This window comes from Pecten maximus, chromosome 11, assembly GCF_902652985.1.
Source record: "Pecten maximus chromosome 11, xPecMax1.1, whole genome shotgun sequence".
In the NCBI taxonomy this organism is placed as follows: Eukaryota; Metazoa; Mollusca; class Bivalvia; order Pectinida; family Pectinidae; genus Pecten; species Pecten maximus.
In genome coordinates this window covers 22,142,536-22,168,450 of record NC_047025.1, presented here as the reverse complement: position 1 = coordinate 22,168,450, position 25,915 = coordinate 22,142,536, and the positions used below count along the sequence as shown (strand labels likewise).

Genomic DNA, 25,915 nt, shown 5'->3' with positions numbered 1-25,915 from the left:
ATCTAAAATTCCATAATGAAGAAATAAAACTTTTTATAAATGAAAGTCTTAACTGATAGATGATTTAAGATATTCCTGATCAAATCTTTGTAATGCGAAACTAAATGTGTTACACTTCCGGTGTTGCTTCTAGCTGAGGATTCTGATGTAACCTTGTAGACAGAAAATATATGAAGATGTCTCACCGGTATATGGCTTTAGGTCTTAGAGGGCATATTCATCTGAGAACGTTGCTGTCAGAACGACATGTGGATACTAATGTATGCTTTATTTTCATATGACAACACACATAAAATACAAAAAATATCCGTCCAACTCCTGTCATAACACAAACAAAAAACGTCAAGCTCCTGTCATACTACCTGCGATGTCGTTGTAGCTCAAGACGACGGACATTTGTAGGTGCACACAAATATAGTAAATCCTTGTTTGCAGAAATAAGGCCAGGGCATTGAGGGAGCTAAGGGGGCTGGATTTCATTCTATAAAAAATGGTACAAGGCACCTGAAAATATGCTTTACACTTGAATAAGGTCAAATACACAGAAAATTATAACCCATTTCTCATGGCAACAGTTATATGATATTGTTTGTTAAAATAAAAGAAAAGCATAAACACCTTGTATTAAGATATGTATTATACGAGGTCATATACTTTATTTTAATTTTGGTCTGGTCATTGCATTCTTCCTCTTACACTAAGGTTATACAAAATGTACCTGTAATTGGTTTTTGTATTGTAGATCAAAAGAGAAATAGCACTGCTGTCCAAACTTTTTCGATCAAGGGAAATGGATTCACTGATACGGCATTTCAGCTCCACTGTTCCTAGAACAATGGCAAAGGTCCCAAAGGATTTTGAAAAAATTGAAGAGAAAAATTAAAAAGGAATCTAAGCCAATTGGTATGTTTTTTTCATTTTATGATAATAAATGATTATTCTGACCAGGCTGGTTATATAAAAGCAGCTATAAAGAGAGGTAAACTTTTATGGTATGGGATTATGTTTATATGTACATATACAATTGTATAAGAGTTGAATTATTTAATATTTCTAGTAAATAATTACTGTATATTAAATATGAAATCAAGTACTTGTTATGAAGTGTGGCATACAACTGTAGAGTTAAATTACTTGTTAATGTAAAGTATAATTCACAAGAGTGGCATTGAATATTTAGCCCATTTATGATTATCAGCAGATGGTTGGCTGTTCAAATTGCTCTTTGATGCCAGCCTTTTCGTGCTTTGAAATCGAAAAAAGCATGATTAATATGAAGTTCTTCTTACTAAAGGCTGATCAGTACCTGTATTTATATGCCATTCAGAAACAGAAAGGAAGAGTCCCAAGATAGACAGCAGAGAGGAAAGTAAAGATTTCAAACAATTTTCGGAAGATATGCAGAAAACAATTAAAAATCTCACACTAAGGTTTGAAGAGTATAATAAGAAACAATCCCAACAATCAGGGAGATTTTGGAAAATCAGGGACAATCTGGAAAGTCGGGTGATTCTGGAAAATCTGGGCCTCCACCTCCACTGTAAGTTAACCAGTGAAAGGGAGATGTTTTAAAACACTTGTCTACCACCAGGAATGTACTCATCCATTGATTGATTGAACACCATTTTCACCATTTTGTCACTCATGAATCAACTGAAGATATTTTCTCATGTTTGGTTGAAATTTAGAATTTGTCTGATTTTGTTCATGGTTGGTACTGTTTACTGTCAGTACAATGTACATGTATTTTGACACCACACACATAATTGTGACTTTTGTAGGTAGAATACGACCATTTGTTCATTCTGATTGGTCAATTAAAAATTTAGTTATTTAGATATATGAGAGCAATATGCAAATCAAGTTTGCTAGTGTACAACTTTCATTTAAAATCAATTTTGTAAAATTGTCATTAAGAATAAAGATTTTAAAATATCAATTGATTTAATAGTCAAACTTGGAACCATTTCAGAAATAAGTGTTGTGTAGCAATATCTTTCTAATATTTTCCTGGTCAGTAAAGTGCTGTAGAAACCCCAACGTGTTACATCTGAAAGCTCTGTTATTATGAGATTACATGTTACATTAGCCTTTCTTCATTTTAAAGCAATATTCCATTAATGACTGATTTTGAATGAGCGGCTGCATTGGACCGAAATTGCTGTCATTCCAAGACCTCTGTTTGGTTAAAATTTCAACATTTATTTAGATCCAGATATGCTCTGATTTAAAACTGAATCTTCAACCTATTATTGGTTTGATTCGTAATTGAGTATTGTCGAATTCTGTCTCGTGTATAAATAAGGCTAGAAAAAATTGCCTATAGAAATTTTAAACTGTTAAAGATACTGAAAACAAGACAATTTGATGAATCACTAATGTGATATTATATGCCAAGAATGCATAGATGATGAATTCGTAATGAACAAGATTGTTCCTTGAGATACAGCCTAACAAACTTTTTCTTTTATATTGGTCAAAGGTTAAAATATAGGTCAGTGTGAATGTGATCGAGCTCAGACAAATTTTCATTTGATGTACCGGTAAGTCAAAAGTCAAAATGTAGGTCAGAGGGACCTAATTTTGACACATATGATGAACCATCACATCCTCAATAAACCAAAGCCACACACATAGAAGTTTTAATGTCAAGTAGTGTAGGAGAAAGAGCCCATGCAAAAATTTTCTTTTGACATAGGTCAAGAGTCAAAATGTAGGTTAGAGTGACCTTATTTTGACACATGACACACCACCTCACCTAGGTTAAAACCAAACCACAAGCATGAAGTTCCAGTGTCAAGTAGTGTAAGAGATAGAGCCTGAATAAGTTTTTCTTTTGATGTAGCTCAAAGGTTAAAATGTAGGTCAGAGTGACCTAATTCTGACACATGACACACAACCTCACTTAGGTGAACCAATGCCTAAAATATGGAGTTCTAGTGTCAAGTAGTGAAGGAGATAGATCCTGGACATTTGATGTGAGTCACAGGTCAAAATGACGTTATTGTGTTTCAGAAACTTAAAACATTGCTTGGTTTTGGTGAACCCAGGCCCAAAGTATGAAGTGTAGTTGCGCAAGTACTTAGTAATGTAGGAGATAGAGCCTGAACACATTTTTTTCTTTGATGATGGTCAGAGCTCAAAATATAGGTCAGAGTGACCTTATGTTGACATGTGGCACACCACTTCACCTTAGTGAACCCACAACCCAAGGATAAAGTTCTGGTATAAAGTAGTAAAGGAGATAGAGCTTGGATGATTCTTTTCTTTGATGTAGCTAGCTAGGTCAAAGGTCAAAATGTAGGTCAGAGTAACCTAATTTTTTCACTTGACACACTGCTTGCCTCACCTAGGTTAAACCCATGCCCTGAAGTATGAAATTCTAGTGTCTAGTAGTGTAGGAGATAGAGCTTGGACAATTCTTTTCTATGATGTAGCTAGGTCAAAGGTCAAAATGTAGGTCAGAGTAACCTATTTTGTCACATGACACGCTGCTTCACCTAGGTTAAAACCATGTCCAACGTATGAAGTTCTAGTGTCTAGTAGTGTAGGAGAGAGAGTCTTGACAATATAATGTGAGGAAAGACGGAAGGTTTCTGGTGAGGGCTAATAACAGGCCAGCTAGTTCATCTAATTAATCCTGTACCTGTATTTGATATAACTGTAATGAAGGCAACAAAATTAATAGAAGAAAACCATCAAATGTCCAACTACAAATGTTGTGAGATAATTTGACAAGGTATTAATATATCACTTTATAATTGTACTAGGCTGCTGATAATTGGCAATAGAGTCACTCTGGAGTTAAACTATCCCCTGCCTGAGTTAAACTAAAAGATTTTTTTGTGGAAAAAAACAGAATTTTCAAATTTTTGGACTTACAATATTTCTGCGTTAAGTTTTTGGTGCAAGTGTTGAAAGGTATTAATATATCACTTTATAATTGTACTAGGCTGCTGATAATTGGCAATAGAGTCACTCTGGAGTTAAACTATCCCCTGCCTGAGTTAAACTAAAAGATTTTTTTGTGGGAAAAAACAGAATTTTCAAATTTTTGGACTTACAATATTTCTGCGTTAAGTTTTTGGTGCAAGTGTTGAAAGCTATTAATACATCACTTTATAATTGTACTAGGGTGCTGATAATTGGTAATAGAGTCCCTCTGGAGTTAAACTATCCCCTGCCGGAGTTAAACTAAAAGATTTTTTTGGGGAAAAACCAGAATTTTCAAATTTTTGGACTTGGAATATTTCTGCGTTAAGGTTTTGGTGCAAGTGTTGAATGGTATTAATACATCACTTTATAATTGTACTAGGGTGCTGATATTTGGCAATAGAGTCCCTCTGGAGTTAAACTTTAAAAAAAAAATAGGATTTTTTCTTTTTTTAAATCTGTGTTTTTAGGTCACCTGAGACGAATTTCATGACCCTGGGGTCTCACGTTTGCCCCTGGGTAGGGGGTAAACTTTACTATAGTTTATATAGGGAAATCACATTTTTGACTATTATTTGTTGGATTTCTATTGGAATTTATTCTAACTTGGTTCAAATTATCAGCATAGGATAACAGTTTGATGGTATGTACATGTTGGCCCTGGTTGACCCCCAGGGGCTGGTGGGCGGGGCCAAAAAGGGTCAAATTGGCTGAAATTTCAAAGATCTTCTTCTCTACTCTCAGATATATTAGAATAAAATACTCTTCATAGATGGAAGGCTCTTAAGGTGCTTTATCAAAATTGTGAATTTCATGACCCTGGGGTCTCACGTTTGCCCCTGGGTAGGGGGTAAACTTTACTATAGTTTATATAGGGAAATCACATTTTTGACTATTATTTGTTGGATTTCTATTGGAATTTATTCTAACTTTGTTCAAATTATCAGCATAGGATGACAGTTTGATGGTATGTACATGTTGGCCCTGGTTGACCCCCAAGGGTCTGGTGGGCGGGGCCAAAAAGGGTCAAATTGACTGAAATTTCAAAAATCTTCTTCTCTACTCTCAGATATGTTAGAATCAAATACTCTTCATAGATGAAGGGGTCTTATGATGCTTTACCAAAATTGTGAATTTCATGACCCTGGGGTCTCACGTTTGCCCCTGGGTAGGGGGTCAACTTTACTATAGTTTATATAGGGAAATCACATTTTTGACTATTATTTGTTGGATTTTTATTGGAATTCATTCTAACTTCGTTAACGTTATCAGCTTGGGATGACAGTTTGATGTACATGTTGGCCCTGACTGACCCCCAGGGGCTGATGGGCGGGGCCAAAAAGGGTCAAATTAACTGAAATTTCAAAAATCTTCTTCTTACAACCCAAATAAGGTAGAATTAAATACTCTTCACAGATCGAAGGGTCTTAAGGTGCTTTACCATAATTGTGAATTTCCTAGCCCTGGGGTCTCGCGTTTGCCCCATGGGAGGGGATAAACTTTACTATAGTTATAGGGAAATCACATTTTTGACTATCATTTGTTTTATTTGTTTTGAAATTCAATCTTTCATTCAAATTTACTGAAATATTTCAAAAATCAGGTGACCGTTAAGGCCCATGGGCCTCTTGTTTTGTTTTTGTTAGCTCACCTGGCCCGAAGGGCCGGTGAGCTTATGCCATGGTGCAGCGTCCGTCGTCCGGCATCCGTCGTCCGGCGTCCGTCGTCCGTCAACTTTTTCTTTAAATTGCTAGTAGTCATAAAGGATTGAATGGATTTTCACCAAATTTGGTCAGGAACATCCTTGAGGGAAGGGGAACAGAGTTTGTATACATTTTTACTCTGAACCCCCAGGGGCCTGAGGGGCGGGGCCAAATATGGGAAATAGGGTTAATCCTTGAAATCGCTACTAGTCATAAAGTTATGAATGAATTTGAACCAAATTTGGTCAGTAACATCCTTGGCAGAAAGGGAACAGAGTTTGTATAAATTTTTACTCTGAACCCCCAGGGGCCTGAGGGGCGGGGCCAAATATGGGAAATAGGGTTACTCCTTTAAAATCGCTACTAGTCCTAAAGTTATGAATGAATTTGAACCAAATTTGGTCAGGAACATCCTTGGCAGAAGGGGAACATAGTTTGTATAAATTTTTACTCTGAACCCCCAGGGGCCTGAGGGGCGGGGCCAAATAGGGGAAATAGGGTTACTCCTTTAAATCGCTACTAGTCCTAAAGTATTGAATTGATTTTCACGAAATTTGGTCAGGAACATCCTTGGCAGAAGGTGAACAGAGTTTGTATAAATTTTTACTCTGAACCCCCAGGGGCCTGAGGGGTGGGGCCAAATAGGGGAAGTAGGGTTACTCCTTTAAATCGCTACTAGTCATAAAGTTATGAATGAATTTGAACCAAATTTGGTCAGGAACATCCATGGCAGAAGGGGAACATAGTTTGTATAAATTTTTACTCTGAACCCCCAGGGACCTGAGGGGCTGGGCCAAATATGGGAAATAGGGTTACTCCTTTAAATCGCTACTAGTCATAAAGTTATGAATGAATTTGAACCAAATTTGGTCAGGAACATCCTTGGCAGAAGGAGAACAGAGTTTGTATAAATTTTTACTCTGAACCCCCAGGGGCCTGAGGGGCGGGGCCAAATAGGGGAAATTGGGTTACTCCTTTAAATCGCTACTAGTCATAAAGTTATGAATGAATTTGAACCAAATTTGGTCAGTAACATCCTTGGCAGAAAGGTGAACAGAGTTTGTATAAATTTTTACTCTGAACCCCCAGGGGCCTGAGGGGCGGGGCCAAATAGGGGAAATAGGGTTACTCCTTTAAATCGCTACTAGTCATAAAGTTATGAATGAATTTGAACCAAATTTGGTCAGGAACATCCTTGGCAGAAGGGAAACAGAGTTTGTATACATTTTTACTCTGAACCCCCAGGGACCTGAGGGGCGGGGCCAAATAGGGGAAATAGGGTTACTCCTTTAAATCGCTACTAGTCATAAAGTTATTAATGAATTTGAACCAAATTTGGTCAGGAACATCCTTGGCAGAAGGGGAACATAGTTTGTATAAATTTTTACTCTGAACCCCCAGGGGCCTGAGGGGCGGGGCCAAATAGGGGAAATAGGGTTACTCATTTAAATCGCTACTAGTCATAAAGTTATAAATGAATTTTCACCAAATTTGGTCAGGAACATCCTTGGTAGAAGGGGAAGATAGTTTGTATAAATTTTTACTCTGAACCCCCAGGGGCCTGAGGGGCGGGGCCAAATAGGGGAAATAGGGTTAATCCTTTAAATCGCTACTAGTCATAAAGTTATGAATGAATTTGAACGAAATTTGGTCAGGAACATTCTTGGCAGAAGGGGAACATAGTTTGTATAAATTTTTACTTTGAACCCCAGGGGCCTGAGGGGCAGGGCCAAATAGGGGAAATAGGGTTACTCCTTTAAATCGCTACTAGTCATAAAGTTATTAATGAATTTGAACCAAATTTGGTCAGGAACATCCTTGGTAGAAGGGGAAGATAGTTTGTATAAATTTTTACTCTGAACCCCCAGGGGCCTGAGGGGCGGGGCCAAATAGGGGAAATAGGGTTAATCCTTTAAATCGCTACTAGTCATAAAGTTATGAATGAATTTGAACGAAATTTGGTCAGGAACATTCTTGGCAGAAGGGGAACATAGTTTGTATAAATTTTAGGCCTGAGGGGCAGGGCCAAATAGGGGAAATAGGGTTAATCCTTTAAATCGCTACTAGTCATAAAGTTAGTAATGAATTTGAACCAAATTTGGTCAGGAACATCCTTGGGGGAAGAGGAACAGAGTGTTTAAATCTTTATTCTCAACCCCCAGGGGCCTGAGGGGCGGGGCCAAATAGGGGAAATAGGGTTACTCCTTTAAATCGGTACTAGTCCTAAAGTATTGAATAGCTTTTCACCAAATTTAGTCAGGAACATCCTTGAGGGGAGGGGGAACAGAGTTTATATGAATTTTTACTCTGTACCCCTAGGGGCCTAAGGGGCGGGGCCAAGTAGGGGAAATAGAGATTAGTCTTTTAATTGCTACTAGTCATAAAGTTTTAAATGGATTTTAACCAAATATGGTCAGGAATATTCATTGGAGAAGGGGAACCGAGTTGGTATAAATTTTTACTCTGAATCCCCAGGGGACTGAGGAGTGGCCATGGGGTCCGATAGGGAAAATAGGGGTTAATCCTTTAAATCGCTATTAATTATTAAGTTACGAATGGATTTTAACTAAATTTGGTCAGGAACATCCAGAGAGGAAGGGGGGAAAGAGTTTGTATAAATATTGATGAGGGGCCTGAGGGGCGGGGCCAAATAGGGGAAATAGAGATTCGTTTTTTAATTGCTATTTGCCATAAAGTTTTAAATGGATTTTAACCAAATTTGGTCAAGAGCATCCTTGGGAGAAGGGGAACCGAGTTTGGATAAATTTTTACTTTGTACCCTCAGGGGCCTGAGGGTCGGGGCCAAATAGGGAAAAAGGGGTTTATCCTTTAAATCGCTATTATTCATAAAGTTATGAATGGATTTGAACCAAATTTGGTCTGGAATATCCTTAGGGGAAGGGGGAAAGAGAGTTTATATAAATATTGACTCTGACCCCCAAGGGGCCTGAAGGGAGGGGCCAAATAAGGGAAATAGAGATTTGAGTTTTAAATGGATTTGAACCCAATTTGATCAGAAACATCCGTGGTGATGGGGGAACAGATTTTGCATAAATGGTTACTGTGACCCTCAATCCCATAACTATGTATAGTATCGCTGGGCATTAAGGGATAAACACAATTCTTATGTAAAAATAGGCCAAAGGGTTTTCCCCACCCTAAGGGACTTAGTTTCTTTAAACACCATTATGTTGTAAAAATAATCCATATGGTCTTTCAGAGAGTACATTTTTGTATATGTATTAACAAATTGAACATGAACATTATTTTGACATTTGGTCAAATCCAACCAGGTGAGCGATACAGGCCCCATGGGCCTCTTGTTTTTAAATCTTTGGACTTTGTGTCAAGTTTATATTGTGAATGTTGAAAGGCATAGTAATACATGGTATTAGGTTCCCTGTTGGAGTTAAACTATCCCTTGCCGGAGTTAAACTGAAAGATTATTTTGGGGAAAAAAACACATTTTTAAAATTTTTGTGCAAATGTTGAAAGCTATAAACACATTTCTTTATGATTGTACTAGGGTGCTGATATTTGGTAAAAGAGTCCCTATGGAGTTACACTATCCCTTCTTGGAATGAAACTGAAAAAAAAACAATGTGAAATTGCTCACATTAGACAATTTGTACCGGTCCACATTTTTCAAGGGCGACAACTCTCATAAGGATAATATTTTATCAAAAAATTGAAGAAATAGGTCCAAAAGCAATTACATTTGTATTTAATATATTCATTCAATCTACAACAGCATATAGCTTGTCTCCTGAATGTTTGTCAATAAATAATTTATATATATATATAAATTGGTATGTTTTTGAAAATTGCATGATTTCACAAAAGACAATCTGATCAAGTAAACAATATAAATATTATTAATGCAATTTGCGAAACCATTCCAATTAATGTATTTTAATTATTTATTGACAAACATTTGCGAGACGAGCTATGCTGTTCTCCAACAGCTCTTGGTTTTTTAAGACATCAGATTTTGGGACCATACCTATTTTTTATATCTAATATACCCTGCTTCATGTTTTGCAGGGGAATTGCGCCAGGTCTCCTCCTTATTGGTGGTTTCTGGTTGACTGTTGGAGGAATCCTGTTAATGCAGTCTAACAAAGAAATAACGTTCAAAGAATTTGTCAACAATTACCTCACACCTGGAATGGTAAGAAGTGGCTTATTTGTCTCAGCAGTTTTAAACAATAGAGGTCAGCCATCAGTGATGCCAAGTAGAAATATGTTGACCTTATTTATCCAAAAATAATGCCCAAGGGCACAACTCATACAACCTTTGACACTGTCAGGGGCCAACACATAACCTTTGACTGTGTCAGGGGGCCAAAACATAACGTTTGACTGTGTCAGAGGGCCAACACATAACCTTTGACTGTGTCAGGGGGCCAACATATAACCTTTGACTCTGCCAGGGGGCAAACACATAACCTTTGACTGTGGCAGGAAGTCAACACATAATGTTTGACTCTGTCATGGGGCCAAAACATAACCTTTGACTCTGTCAGGGGGCCAACACATAACCTTTGACTGTGGCAGGAAGTCAACACATAATGTTTGACTGTGTCAGGGGGCCAACACATAACCTTTGACTTTGTCAAGGCGCCAACATATAACCTTTGACTCTGTCATGGGGCCAAAACATAACCTTTGACGGTGTCAGGGGGCCAACACAATGGTCTAACATTCCACTGCGTACCTGGTGCATGTTACACTATTTGACAACATAACATATCACAACAATGAATTGGTGAGAGGCAAGAAAAATATTGGGATGAACATGATCAAATTTAGTTATGAACAACTTTGATCTGACTGTGTTTGCCTTTGGTTTACAGGTGGAAAAGCTTGTGGTACACAACAAAACAAATGTGGAGGTGCATCTAAAACCTTCGGTACAAGTAAGTAAAGCTAGATGAGCTTGTCAAAGATCGAAATGTTTAATACATTTCAGGCCTGAGTAGGTTTTAATTGTATATGGCTTCTTTATACAAACCAAAATTCCTAGAAGCACATTTGGCTGGTAGGATCTTAGGATGGAGCAGCAGAAAGTTTTTGAAATGAAATTCAAAGTCACAGGGGTTGTTAAAACTACCTTAATAATCAAACATGTGAAAACCTGGTGAGTGCATGATGCAGGCCCAGCGGGCCTCTTGTAATCTAAACAGTATGGCATGGGTGATAATGTCATGCTTTGTCTTGTTATTGAAAACGTTTTATTTTTTTTACAGCAGACTAGGGGAAAAGTGACATTCAAAATAGGAAGTGTGGATGTTTTTGAAGATGCTTTGAATGCTGCTCAAGAGGAATTACAAATAAACAAGAAGGACTATTTAGATGTGACGTATATGCAAAGCACGGATTTCAGGTATCTAAATCTTGTCAATAAACAGACATTATTATGTTTAGTTTTGATTATAGTTTCAGAAAACCTTAATATTGAATCAAGAAATCTTTATTTGCATGAACATGGTCTTGGGAATGTAGAGTGGATAACACCAGTCACTTAGGTACCCAGGGCTTCAATCCCTATCAAATGTGATACAGTATAGGCTCACCAGTCTGATCTTGTGGATTTTCTCTGGGTCTAGATTCCTGTCACATGATCTTGTAGATTTTTTCTGGGTGTAAATTCCTGTCACATTAGGACATCCTATATGGTGAAGAGTGCCCAGTATGATAAATTGTTTCATAATAACTGAAAAATGATTACCAGGTAAAAGTTAACTTAATTTGGATCAAAACAGGAACATTGTACAAATCACAATTCATACCCTTTCTTTTGTACAAAGCTAGACTGTTAAAGTCTATGTTAGTAAAGTCTGGGAATATTACTATTTTTTGTTTATTCTTTTACACTGGTCATAACTTTTTACTTGCTAGTATTGTTTGTGTAATGTATTTCTATTTAAATCATTTTAGCTCACTAGAAGTTATCGTAGATATTCTCTTCATTGGTGCACTGTTAATGTTCATCATGTGGGTAAGTATCTGTTCAACTAGAATTCCATGTAACAGATAAACTTCAATATAGATAATATCAGTGAGTCAGTCAAACTGGAATTATATCTCAATATAATAGTAAAATAATTTGTCTGTCTGTACTTATCATACAAAAATTCTACATTCCACTGTGATGATATAAAGTCGTACATTCTACTGTAATGATACAAAGTTGTACATTATAATGTGATGATACAAATTTATACATTCTACTGTGATGATACAAAGTCGTACATTATAATGTGATGATACAAAATTCTACATTCTACTGTGATGTTACAAATTTATACATTCTAATGTGATGATACAAAATTCTACATTCTACTGTAATGATACAAATTTATACATTCTAATGTTTTCATACAAAATTCTACATTCTACTGTTATGATACAAAGTTGTATATTCTACTGTTGTGATACAAAGTGTTATGTTCTATTATTTTAATATGAGAGTCAATTGTAGCAATAATGTTCACATTGCCTTTCCTTGTTGATACCTATAAGGAGGCGAGTAGGTTGTCTGGAAAAGGCCGTGGTGGACCTGGGGGATTTTTTGGTGTTGGAAAATCAACAGCCAAGATCTTTCAGCCAAATTCAAATGTTGTAGTCAAGTTCAGGTTTGTATGATACTAGTGACTAGGGGCACATTTACTTTTATATCAATTGATATTTTTTGCAAAAAAATATTTTAGCATTTCAAGATTTGTATTAAGATATTCAGAATCTGTTACTTTTTGTATAATTAGTCACAACTGCAATACTGGTATTTATGAAACATTAAATTAAGTCAAAATATGATATTTTGTGAATTCCAACAAAATTATTCCTCAGATTGACAATTGGAAGTAGACATTGAATATATTTAATATGCAGTTTGTTCATCATTCTGTCCATATTACCATTGAAAAACAAAAACTCAAGTTTAACTGGAGTTATCAAACTAAAATTTCACACAATGCATCCTTATTAGCAGTGCTTGCTTGGGATTCTTTTCAAGTTGAAAGGTTAAGATCAAGGTCATTTTACTATAAATAAGATACTGATGTTTGGACAATGCAAGTTAAAGTGAAGTGGGCATGCTTGCTTGGGATATAACACCACTGCACTTCAGATAATTGTGACCTGCAATATAAAACACCATTCCACTTAAGTGAATATGTGACATACATTGTAAAACGCCATTCAACTCCAGTGAATATGTGACTCATTGTAAAATGTAATTCAACTCCAGTGAATATGTGACTGTCATTGTAAAATGTAATTCAACTCCAGTGATTATGTGACCCATTTCTGTATGCAGTGATGTAGCAGGGTGTGAAGAGGCCAAATTAGAAATCATGGAATTTGTAAACTTCCTGAAGAACAAAGATCAATATCTTAAACTTGGTGCCAAAATCCCCAAGGGAGCCATGCTGACTGGACCTCCCGGAACAGGGAAAACTCTCCTGGCCAAAGCAACTGCTGGGGAGGCAAGTGTCCCCTTCATCTCCGTGTCCGGATCAGAGTTCCTGGAAATGTTCGTTGGAGTTGGTCCTGCTCGGGTAATTTTGATTATAAAAATTAAAAAAAAAAAACAAAGACAAAAAAAAACTTAAGAAGTTTTTTTTCGATTTAGTTAATTCAATCATATACTTGTATGTATCCCCTCCTATTTAGTAAATGCATGAACAGTATGTATCCCCTCCCACATCAAATGGGAATGTATCAAGTCTCTGTGCCCTTCCCTTAAACATTCCATTTAGTAAATGCATGTGTCATGTTTATGTATCATCAAGGGAGGCTCCTCTGGGGAATGTTGAAATGTATCAGCACCTGCAATAAAAAATAGCCATTATCACTCATTAACATCATTGTGAATGGTTCATACATGTTATCCTACACAGGTGGTGTACATATTGATTTCCATATCTGATCCCAGAGTGTCTATATTATAACAATGTTCAATTTTCCTTTATTCATCTCACATTTTGGATATGTTTACAGGTACGAGACATGTTCAAGGAAGCAAGAGAAAATGCTCCATGTATATTATTTATTGATGAAATAGATGCAGTAGGTAAAAAACGTGGTGGGTCAAGAGTTATGGGCAACACTGAGCAGGAAAACACTCTTAACCAGTTCCTTGTAGAACTTGATGGTAAGAAATCACTAATGGTCTATAACAAATTATGTAAATTAAGTTATAGAAAAGACATGTAACAAGTTATAGAAATGATAGGTAACAAGTTATAGAAATGATAGGTAACAAGTTATAGAAATGACAGGTAACAAGTTATAGAAATAATAGGTAACAAGTTATAGAAATAATAGGTAGCAAGTTATAGAAATGATAGGTAACTAGTTATAGAAATGATAGGTAACAAGTTATAGAAAAGACATGTAACAAGTTATAGAAATGATAGGTAACAAGTTATAGAAAAGACATGTAACAAGTTATAGAAATGATAGGTGACACATTATAGAAATGACAGGTAACAAGTTATAGAAATGATAGGTAACAAGTTATAGAAATGACAGGTAACAAGTTATAGAAATGACAGGTAACAAGTTATAGAAATAAAAGGTAACAAGTTATAGAAATGATAAGTGACACATTATAGAAATGATAGGTAACAAATTATAGAAATGATAGGTAACAAGTTATAGAAATGACAGGTAACAGGTTATAGAAATGATAGGTAACAAGTTATAGAAATGATAGAAAAGTTATAGAAATGACAGGTAACAAGTTATAGAAATGATAGATAACAAGTTATAGAAATAATAGGTAACTAGTTATAGAAATGATAGATAACAAGTTATAGAAATGATAGATAACAAGTTATAGAAATGATAGGTAACAAGTTATAGAAATGATAGGTAACAAGTTATAGAAATGATAGGTAACAAGTTATAGAAATGATAGATAACAAGTTATAGAAATGATAGGTAACACGTTATAGAAATGATAGGTAACAAGTTGTAGAAATGATATGTAACAAGTTATAGAAATGATAGGTGACAAGTTATAGAAATGACATGTAACAAGTTATAGAAATGATAGGTAACAAGTTATAGAAATGACAGGTAACAAGTTATAGAAATGATAGAAAAGTTATAGAAATGACAGGTAACAAGTTATAGAAATGATAGGTAACAAGTTATAGAAATGATAGAAAATTTATAGAAATGACAGGTAACAAGTTATAGAAATGATGGGTAACAAGTTATAGAAATGATGGGTAACAAGTTATAGAAATGATAGGTAACAAGTTGTAGAAATGATAGGTAACAAGTTATAGAAATGATAGGTGACAAGTTATAGAAATGACATGTAACAAGTTATAGAAATGATAGGTAACAAGTTATAGAAATGATAGAAAATTTATAGAAATGACAGGTAACAAGTTATAGAAATGATAGGTGACACATTATAGAAATGACAGGTAACAAGTTATAGAAATGATAGGTAACAAGTTATAGAAATGACAGGTAACAAGTTATAGAAATGACAGGTAACAAGTTATAGAAATAAAAGGTAACAAGTTATAGAAATGATAAGTGACACATTATAGAAATGATAGGTAACAAATTATAGAAATGATAGGTAACAAGTTATAGAAATGACAGGTAACAGGTTATAGAAATGATAGGTAACAAGTTATAGAAATGATAGAAAAGTTATAGAAATGACAGGTAACAAGTTATAGAAATGATAGATAACAAGTTATAGAAATAATAGGTAACTAGTTATAGAAATGATAGATAACAAGTTATAGAAATGATAGATAACAAGTTATAGAAATGATAGGTAACAAGTTATAGAAATGATAGGTAACAAGTTATAGAAATGATAGGTAACTAGTTATAGAAATGATAGATAACAAGTTATAGAAATGATAGGTAACAAGTTATAGAAATGATAGGTAACAAGTTGTAGAAATGATAGGTAACAAGTTATAGAAATGATAGGTGACAAGTTATAGAAATGACATGTAACAAGTTATAGAAATGATAGGTAACAAGTTATAGAAATGATAGAAAAGTTATAGAAATGACAGGTAACAAGTTATAGAAATGATAGGTAACAAGTTATAGAAATGATAGAAAATTTATAGAAATGACAGGTAACAAGTTATAGAAATGATGGGTAACAAGTTATAGAAATGATGGGTAACAAGTTATAGAAATGATAGGTAACAAGTTGTAGAAATGATAGGTAACAAGTTATAGAAATGATAGGTGACAAGTTATAGAAATGACATGTAACAAGTTATAGAAATGATAGGTAACAAGTTATAGAAATGATAGAAAAGTTATAGAAATGACAGGTAACAAGTTATAGAAATGATAGGTAACAATTTATAGAAATGATAGAAAATTTATAGAAATGACAGGTAACAAGTTATAGAAATGATGGGTAACAAGTTATAGAAATGATGGGTAACAAGTTATAGAAATGATAGGTAACAAGTTATAGAAATGATAGGTAACAAGTTATAGAAATGACAGGTAACAAGTTATAGAAATGATAGATAACAAGTTTTAGAAATAATAGGTAACAAGTTATAGAAATGATAGGTAACAAGTTATAGAAATGATAGGTAACAAGTTATAGAAATGATAGAAAATTTATAGAAATGACAGGTAACAAGTTATAGAAATGATAGGTAACAAGTTATAGAAATGATAGGTAACAAGTTATAGAAATGATAGGTAACAAATTATAGAAATAATAGGTAACAAGTTATAGAAATGATAAGTGACACATTATAGAAATGATAGGTAACAAATTATAGAAATGATAGGTAACAAGTTATAGAAATGACAGGTAACAGGTTATAGAAATGATAGGTAACAAGTTATAGAAATGATAGGTAACAAGTTATAGAAATGATAGATAACAAATTATAGAAATGATAGGTAACATGTTATATGATTGCCTTTCAAAAATATATGGAATGTTACCTATACTGAATTTGCGTTCCATTTGCCTCTTTATACTGGGCCGCGGTGGCCGAGTGGTTAAGGTGTCCCGACACGTTAACACTAGCCCTCCACCTCTGGGCTGCGAGTTTGAAACCTACGTGGGGCAGTTGCCAGGTACTGACCATAGGCCGACGGTTTTTCTCCGGGTACTCTGGCTTTCCTCCACCTCCAAACCTGGCACGTCCTTAAATGACCCTGGCTGTTAATAGGACGTTAAACAAAAACAAACCAAACTTTATGCTGATGTGTTTGTTATTAACAGACTTCCAAAAAAAATTAGATTATTGATTATTAGGTTGTCGTAATGTTCATCATCTTAGTTCATCAGTGAAAGATGAAACATCCCCCACCCTTAACATGGGGCTTTACAAAACTTGATCATACATTTCTACATTTGCAATGATATAATGACTGTTTTAGGCTTCAGTTCACAATCTGGTGTGGTTGTCTTGGCTGCCACTAATCGAATTGACGTCCTAGATCCGGCATTGTTACGAGCAGGGAGATTTGATCGTCAGATCTATATACCTTTACCGGATATCAAGGGCAGGTAATAAGTGTGACTGTGAGGAATGCGATTGTTAGGCATGGTAGTAGCAGTATAGGAGCCCTACTGGTAAGGGTAACATACTTGTAGATGATATGTTGTGTTGCTGACATGATAATAGTGGCATCTATATCTGTTTAAACTGTAATACAGTCAAACTCCATTATCTCAAAGTTGTCAATATTGTGGAAAAAAAACCCAAGTTAAGCTAGTTTTGATCTGGTACAATATCTTATATTGATGTTGGATTTTTTATAAATAAAACAAACTATTAGCTAGAACACATAGTTCATATGTTAAAAATTTTCAACAACTTATCTCAATGCCCAAGAGGGGCCCAGGGTCGTGATGATAAGGTAGCAGCATGCTGGGATGAAGGGCAACCAAGTTTGTTCAAATGAATGTCCTTAACCCTCATTCAAAGTCAAATGTGTTACTGTTATTTTTCCTGGATAAGCAAGAGACACAGGTCTTTGATATGGGACAATATATAGCATGCAGGGATGTTGGGCTACAACAGATGAAATGTAATGAATACTAGGCATTCAGCTGCATGAACATCGACATGAATGACACAAATCAATTTTTAAGTTGCATTAGTGGTAGTAGGTGAACAATACAGGCCCATTTCGCCTCTTGTTCAGATGTTTGTTCACTGTAGGTTGGTGACACTGCTTTATCTGGTCAAAAGCTTTAGGTTGAATAGCAATAATTATGTATCTTTAGTACTACTACTTATCTACACTAACAAAGTATTTCTGTTCATTTTTCAGAGCAAACATTTTCAAGGTTCATCTTGGAATCTTAAAAACAGATCTGGACAAGGATCAAGTGGCTAAAAAGTTGGCAGCTCTCACTCCAGGCTTTTCTGGTAAATGAGTCCATTTGAGAATGGTGTAATAGCTAATTGCTTACAGGTAGTATTTCTCTTGATCATCCTGGTGGTAGACTGAACTACTGTCAACCTGAAATATCTTTTTATGGCTACTCAGTAATTATCCTCAAGGGCCTAGAATGAAGTCAAAAATACTGCTACAGTGTCAATTCCTTGTGTGAATGTTGCTGTTTTTTTTAAGTTCAAAGTAAACGACTAAACACCCTTAGCATAAAAATGCTGTTATTATGTAGGGCCTCTCATGGCAGGTGCCCCAAAGTAATCACAGTGTCAATCCGTAAAGTTCCTAATGCTGAGGTCAAGGTCTCTGTTACTAAAAATGTAACATAGAACTTGTCAGCCCTTTCATTTTCACAGATTATCTCAGAATCCAGAAGGATGAGTTTTCTGAAACTTCACATGGCATTACAATGTGATCGTTTTTGAAGTTTTTTAAAACACAAAAACTGGAACTGATATGTAGGTTCAGTTTTAACAGGTTCTGATCATTAATTTCACATACAACTAAATCGTCATCTAACTCGTCACCTGTGTCATTTTTTATCTGATAATGACATGATAATTTCCTCGTCATCAATGGATGTAATGACGCTGTCCTCAATGGCGACGCTGATCTCGCAGTCCTTCAGAATACTGTTCCATTGAAGAAGATACATTCCCCTTTTTGGCCCCAGGTTTCCCTTTGAAATGAGGCTGCACTTGACACTTCCGAAAAAATGTGCATGGAAAATTTGTATTAGGTGAAAGTATTTACTTGATGGGACCACAAAATGACTTCTTATAAAAAAAATGTTTTATGCAAATGTGATGTGTTTCCAATGGAAGTGTAAGTAAGAAGAACCAAATAGGGGATTGGAATTTATTTTGTATGAGCAGGAATTTGTTTCAAGCAGGTTTGTCTTTAAAAAGTTTTACTGTATCAAAATAATGTACTAATATCTACAAAGTGACCATATATTATAATAATTTCTTTATCTTCGTAACACAGGGGTTAAATGCAACTAAAGAGAAGGACACATTTTTGGGAGCTCTCTGATGTGTCAGTAATCTAATTAATAATACCAGTAAAACAGTTCTGATAAAAAACATTGATGTTGCTGATCTCTTGGAGGAATTGTCTTGGGCAGGAAGGCTTGATTTATTACAGTTAATTCTGTCAAATTAAAATGTAGTAACGAGCCATTCTGAGACTATTGACTTATATTTTACAGGTGCTGATATTGCCAATGTGTGTAATGAATCGGCTCTCATTGCTGCTCGAGACCTTAATGAAGCTGTCCATGCATCCCACTTTGAACAAGCCATTGAGCGGGTAGTGGGAGGTAAAAATACTACTTGATACAACTCCTCACTGTTTATTGTCCTGATACCAAAAATCATCCAGATGCTTATATAATTATAACAATGTTGTAATTCCTGAAGATTTAGATGCTGAAGTTAATATGAGTTTTTAGTTTAACTGCTGAAGGGTAAGTGAGCTTATGACATTCTTTGGTATCCATATTCTGTCTGTATTGGTACTGCTGCTAAATGGATGAGGCAGAAATTTTAATGAGTAGGCCATCCTATGTAGTTGTTCCTTATACAATTAATGATCCACTTGGCATACTGTTATTGGTAAAACCATGTTTTAAAAAGACATTCACTCTATCAGTAGTTTTAGGGGACAATACCAAGAGTTTAACACTAATGGAGTATTGATTCTCTCAGGAACTCAGGAACTATCATTTGCTTTTACATTTTGTTGCAGCATTTATTCGTCCATCTCCTGGACACATTTTAACTATCTGTGGTAGTAACCAAATGGAATACAAATGAAGTGGCTAGCATTCTTATGGGTTTTTCTTCCACACTACTGAACAGATTACAAGCAAGGAGAGATATTCAATGCTGATTGCTTTCCATTGTAGGCCTGGAGAAGAAAACACAGGTCTTACAACCACAAGAGAAGAAGACAGTGGCTTACCATGAGGCAGGCCATGCTATCGCTGGATGGTTCTTAGAACACGGTGATCCTCTGTTGAAGGTATACACTAACACACTCTATAGCGGGGTGTTCCTTGTACAAGGTCACCTCTCATGAAGGTACTCTATAGCTGGGTGTTCCTAGTACACAGGATCCGCTGTTGAAGGGACACACTAACACACACTATAGCTGTGAGTTCCTTGTACAAGGTGACCTCTCTTGAAGGTACACACTAACACACACTATAGCTGGGTGTTCCTAGTACACAGTGATCCTCTGTTGAAGGTACACACTAACACACACTATAGCTGGGTGTTCCTAGTACACAGTGATCCTCTGTTGAAGGTACACACTAACACACACTATAGCGGGGTGTTCCTAGTACACAGTGATCCTATGTTGAAGGTACACACTAACACACTCTATAACTGGGTGTTCCTAGTACACAGTGATCCTCTGTTGAAGGTACACACTAACTTACTATAGCTGGGTGTTCCTAATACACAGTGATCCTCTGTTAAAGGTACACACTAACACACTATATAGCTTGGTGTTCCTAGTACACAGGATCCGCTGTTGAAGGGACACACTAACACACACTATAGCTGTGAGTTCCTTGTACAAGGTGACCTCTCTTGAAGGTACACACTAACACACACTATAGCTGGGTGTTCCTAGTACACAGTGATCCTCTGTTGAAGGTACACACTAACACACACTATAGCTGGGTGTTTCTAGTACACAGTGATCCTCTGTTAAAGGTACACACTAACACACTATAGCTGCATGTTCCTAGTACACAGTGATCCTCTGTTAAAGGTAAACACTAACACACTCTATAGCTGTGAGTTCCTAGTACACAGTGATCCTCTGTTGAAGGTATACACTAACACACACTATAGCTGGGTGTTCCTAGTACACAGTGATCCTCTGTTGAAGGTACACACTAACACACTATATAGCTGGGTGTTCCTAGTACACAGTGATCCAATGTTAAAGGTACACACTAACACACACTATAGCTGGGCGTTCCTAGTACACAGTGATCCTCTGTTGAAGGTACACACTAACACACACTATAGCTGGGTGTTCCTAGTACACAGTGATCCTCTGTTGAAGGTACACACTAACACACTCTATAGCTGGGTGTTCCTAGTACACAGTGATCCTATGTTGAAGGTACACACTAACACACACTATAGCTGGGTGTTCCTAGTACACAGTGATCCTCTGTTGAAGGTACACACTAACACACTCTATAACTGGGTGTTCCTAGTACACAGTGATCCTATGTTAAAGGTACACACTAACACACTATATAGCTGGGTGTTCCTAGTACACAGTGATCCTCTGTTAAAGGTACACACTAACACACTATATAGCTGGGTGTTCCTAGTACACAGTGATCCTCTGTTGAAGGTACACACTAACACACACTATAGCTGGGTGTTCTTAGTACACAGTGATCCTCTGTTAAAGGTACACACTAACACACTCTATAGCTGGGTGTTCCTAGTACACAGTGATCCTCTGTTGAAGGTACACACTGACACACACTATAGCTGGGTGTTCCTAGTACACAGTGATCCTCTGTTGAAGGTACACACTAACACACTCTATAGCTGGGTGTTCCTAGTACACAGTGATCCTCTGTTGAAGGTACACACTAACACACTCTATAGCTGGGTGTTCCTAGTACACAGTGATCCTCTGTTAAAGGTACACACTAACACACTATAGCGGGGTGTTCCTAGTACACAGTCATCCTCTGTTGAAGGTACACACTGACACACTCTATAGCTGGGTGTTCTTAGTACACAGTGATCCTCTGTTGAAGGTACACACTAACACACTATTGCTGGGTGTTCCTTGTTGGTAGTCTAAACATAGTGGATGATATAAACAGCTGCATTTTAAATTGATTTATAGAAATAATCTCTTTTATTTTTTTCTGTCCTTTCTCTTTTAATTATTGCTGCTTTAACAAACATTCAATAATTATAATCTGACCTACTATTTCATACCATGTAATTGGTTAATTAGATACAATATAAATGATTAATAAGAAACAATGTAAATGGTTCCACTCTCTTTCATTGAAGGTGTCCATTATCCCTCGGGGTAAAGGTCTAGGATATGCCCAATATTTACCAAAGGAAAATTATCTGATGACTCAAGAACAGGTACGTTTGGAGAATCTACAATTTACCTATCTATATAGTAGGACGTTCTACACCAAATGTTTGTAGAATTTATTATCTACAATATCTAAAAAAAATATTATTGGAAATCAGATCTTTATACAGCTGAATGACGGAGTAACTCCAGTACATGTATTGCATTAATGTTTGTAATATATTGTTCTTTCAGTTGATAGACAGAATGTGTACCTTACTTGGGGGAAGAGTTTCAGAGAAAATCTTCTTTGGCAAAATTACATCTGGTGCTCAAGATGATTTACAGAAAGTAACCAAAATGGCATATGCTCAAGTAAGGCTCAAAATACTGGATAGTTCTGAAAAAAATGAATATATACTAGTCAAATACACAAGATACAGCATAAATAATGTTGAAACTGAAGTATCATCATTATCACTGTATTTTTGTGGGACAGCTTGATTTATCACGGGTCCATCAAACTCAAACTTCCTACATTACATCTATAAGAGAGTGTTTGGGATAAGATCAAAAATCAAGGTGACAATTACTATATGGGTAAAATGAAAATTGGTTTCTATACAATAATTTAAGCGTTGTTGGACCCATCAGACTCTAAGTCAAATGTGTTTTTTTGCCCTGTGAACAGCCAAGGTCATTTTGAGGTGGGATCTCCTTGTAGTAGTTGTTGACTACTCTCTAAAATCAAAAATGTATATGTAATTGTCACTCCTTTCCATTGTATTATATTTATTACTCACTCTTTTAATTGACACTTCATTCCACTGTATTTGTAATTTTGTACCTGTTTGTAGGTTACTGTTTTGGGAATGAGTGATAAAATAGGACAACTTGGCTATAGACAACAGGAGGGGTCATTCCAGAAGGCCTATGGTGAGGAGACTGCTCAAATCATTGATGAAGAGGTTAGGAATCTTGTGGCCAAGTGTTATGATCGAACAATGGACCTATTGACAGAGAAAAAGGATCTCATAGACAAGGTAAGTGAACTGGGGGATAACTATGGACCTGGTGATAAGGTCTGTTGGTAATCCAGGTGTTACTTAATACTAGGAGAAAGGGGCCGCGGTGGCCGAGTGGTTAAGGTGTCCCGACACTTTAACACTAGCCCTCCACCACTGGGTTGCGAGTTCGAAACCTACGTGGGGCAGTTGCCAGGTACTGACCATAGGCCGGTGGTTTTTCTCCGGGTACTCCGGCTTTCCTCCACCTCCAAAACCTGGCACGTCCTTAAATGACCCTGGCTGTTAATAGGACATTAAACAAAAAAAAACAAAAACAAACTAGGAGAAAAACAAGAGGCACAATGAATCTGTATCACTTACATTTTACTCATTGATCTTGTAGCAAGGTGAAATTTCTATGAGTACGAGTACTGTCCTTAACAGAAGAATTTATCATAATAGACCTTAATCCTTTAGGATGTATGTTTTTTGTTTTCGTCCATACATCCTGACATTTTTTCATCAGACTTTATTCCCTCTTATTCCAGCATGCTACTGACAAAATATCATTGCCTGAGGCCTTTTGGTTATTAAGAAGTTGCTTGACAGATTTTAATATATTTAACACTTGTAACCTCTAAAGGTGACCAAGGTCATTCACTGGAATAAAATTGATAGTGCTGCGTCACAGCATGTTACTGACTGAATGTCGTTTCTCAAGGATCCTAAGTTACAGAGTAGTCTTCACTGGTTTTAAAGAAATAAAAGTTACACCATACAGATGAATGAAAGATCATGCACCACAACCTGTAAACTCAACAAATTAATGTGTGTTGATAACATTCGCCAACCAATCAGATTGCTTGTTGAAAAATTACTTGTTTGATACCCAATCTTCAGTTCCATGCAAGAACATAATGAAAAGTTGCTGTATCGAAAATGGGAATAGTTTCACCTCAATTTAACATTTGACCTTGTGAACTTGAGACTTTGTGACCATGTGAAAACAAAATGAGAAGGCACTGTATCGTACACCAAAATGGAAGCAATCTCATTTTGACTTTTGACGTTGACCCCATGCACTGGGAAAAAAAGTTTCAAGGGCATTTTATCCTGGATTGATATATTAAAAAACAGAATTAGGCTTTCATGTACATTATGGCCAAACATTGTACCTTGCAAAAAAATGAGTTATTGCAGTATCTGTATTGAATAATCACATGCTTCAAGTCACCACCTTAATACTGATTACAGGTTGCCAAGGTATTATTGGAAAAGGAGAAGATAGACAAGTCTGACCTTGAGGCTGTTTTGGGTAAGAGGCCATTCGCAGAAAAGTCAACCTATGAGGAGTTTGTGGAAGGAACTGGGTCTATGGATGAGGACATTACACTACCAAAGGGACTGGAAAATTGGAACACACCCCGCGAAACAAAATTCTCATCAAATTCTGACAGACTATTTTCATGATAGTATTCACAAAACATGTGAAATATAACAAAACAAATCAAAAGATCATAAGGTGCCCTTCACAAGAAGAGTGATGCTTGATTACCTCTGCTGAAGAAGTAATCATTTCACAAGTCCAAGGCTGGTAGTCAGCCATCACAGTCAGGCATTGGGCCCTGGCCACTTAATAGCTATGTGACAGGATCGATATCATAAATAGTGTAAAATAACAACACAGAGTGCTATACAAATCATGTCCTTATTATATCAGCCTTAAAGAACTGTTTTCTATTTCTACTTCTCTATGGCTATTTACATCTGGTCCCAGTTATATCAGACCAATATGTTTCTTGTCATAGAGCTTTTCTTTTTGGCTTGGGAGCCTCTCTGAGCCATACAATAACTGTGCTTTATTGATGGCAATTGCTTACATTAATACTATGTTTGCGTTACTGTAAGTGATCCCATTTTTCTTCAGCTTTTTTAGTGTTCCTCAATGTATCTAAAATTTTTCACTTGTGTTTAGAACCCTAGAACCCGTTTTTTTGAAAAGAAAAAGCGATGGCAGTAAACAGAACCATGTTTGGACATCCATTTACTAATCCTTTCCACTTTATAAATGAAGAATTGGGTATCATTAACAAAGTTTATATCTACTTACTTATTAGCAACAGTCTTATTTTGCTTGGTTTGTGATTTGGAGAGCTAGGGCTTCACCTCCCATTACTGATATACTAACATATGATTGAAATAGGACATTATTGGATGGCTGTGTGACGAAACACTTAATAGGTAAACTGAAATAGGACATTATTGGATGGCTGTGTGACGAAACACTTAATAGGTAAACTGAAATAGGACATTATTGGATGGCTGTGTGACGAAACACTTAATAGGTAAACTGAAATACGGCATTATTGGATGGCTGTGTGAGGAAACACTTAATAGGTAAACTGAAATAGGACATTATTGGATGGCTGTGTGAGGAAACACTTAATAGGTAAACTGAAATAGGACATTATTGGATGGCGGCTGTGTGAGGAAACACTTAATAGGTAAACTGAAATAGGACATTATTGGATGGCTGTGTGAGGAAACACTTAATAGATAAACTGAATGTCTGGCCAGATTTATTTTATCGTGAGTGTATGTATGATTTAATGTTTGTGTGACGAGACATACATTTACTGTCAACTTATCAACTATATAAAGACAATGACATGGTTATTGCATAACCTGTATTTGAGAATGTGTCAAAGTGAAAGGTGTGTGATGTAAATTAAATGTGTGAATAAAAGGCAAATTAATTAT

General features: G+C 36.0%; 1 protein-coding gene across 3 annotated transcripts; it reads left to right on the top strand.

Annotated features, from left to right (window-relative positions):
* The first annotated feature begins 110 nt into the window (after positions 1–110).
* Positions 111–25,915, top strand: LOC117337149 (AFG3-like protein 2). Of its 3 annotated transcripts, XR_004534764.1 has the most exons (19): positions 111–260; positions 743–903; positions 1,328–1,540; positions 9,681–9,807; positions 10,493–10,555; positions 10,886–11,022; positions 11,577–11,637; positions 12,162–12,274; positions 12,958–13,198; positions 13,641–13,794; positions 17,046–17,175; positions 17,946–18,043; positions 19,279–19,389; positions 19,978–20,093; positions 22,136–22,216; positions 22,404–22,523; positions 23,006–23,191; positions 24,410–25,604; positions 25,712–25,915. XR_004534764.1 is itself a non-coding variant. In XM_033897986.1 (18 exons), exons 4-18 carry the CDS (start codon positions 9,745–9,747, stop codon positions 24,623–24,625), a joined length of 1,887 nt encoding a protein of 628 aa, XP_033753877.1. In that variant the 5' UTR covers positions 111–260; positions 743–903; positions 1,328–1,540; positions 9,681–9,744; the 3' UTR covers positions 24,626–25,915. The 3 variants fall into 3 exon arrangements, 2 of the variants coding, with proteins under 2 accessions (XP_033753877.1, XP_033753876.1); XM_033897986.1 differs by having other exon boundaries at positions 10,889–11,022; positions 24,410–25,915; XM_033897985.1 differs by having other exon boundaries at positions 24,410–25,915.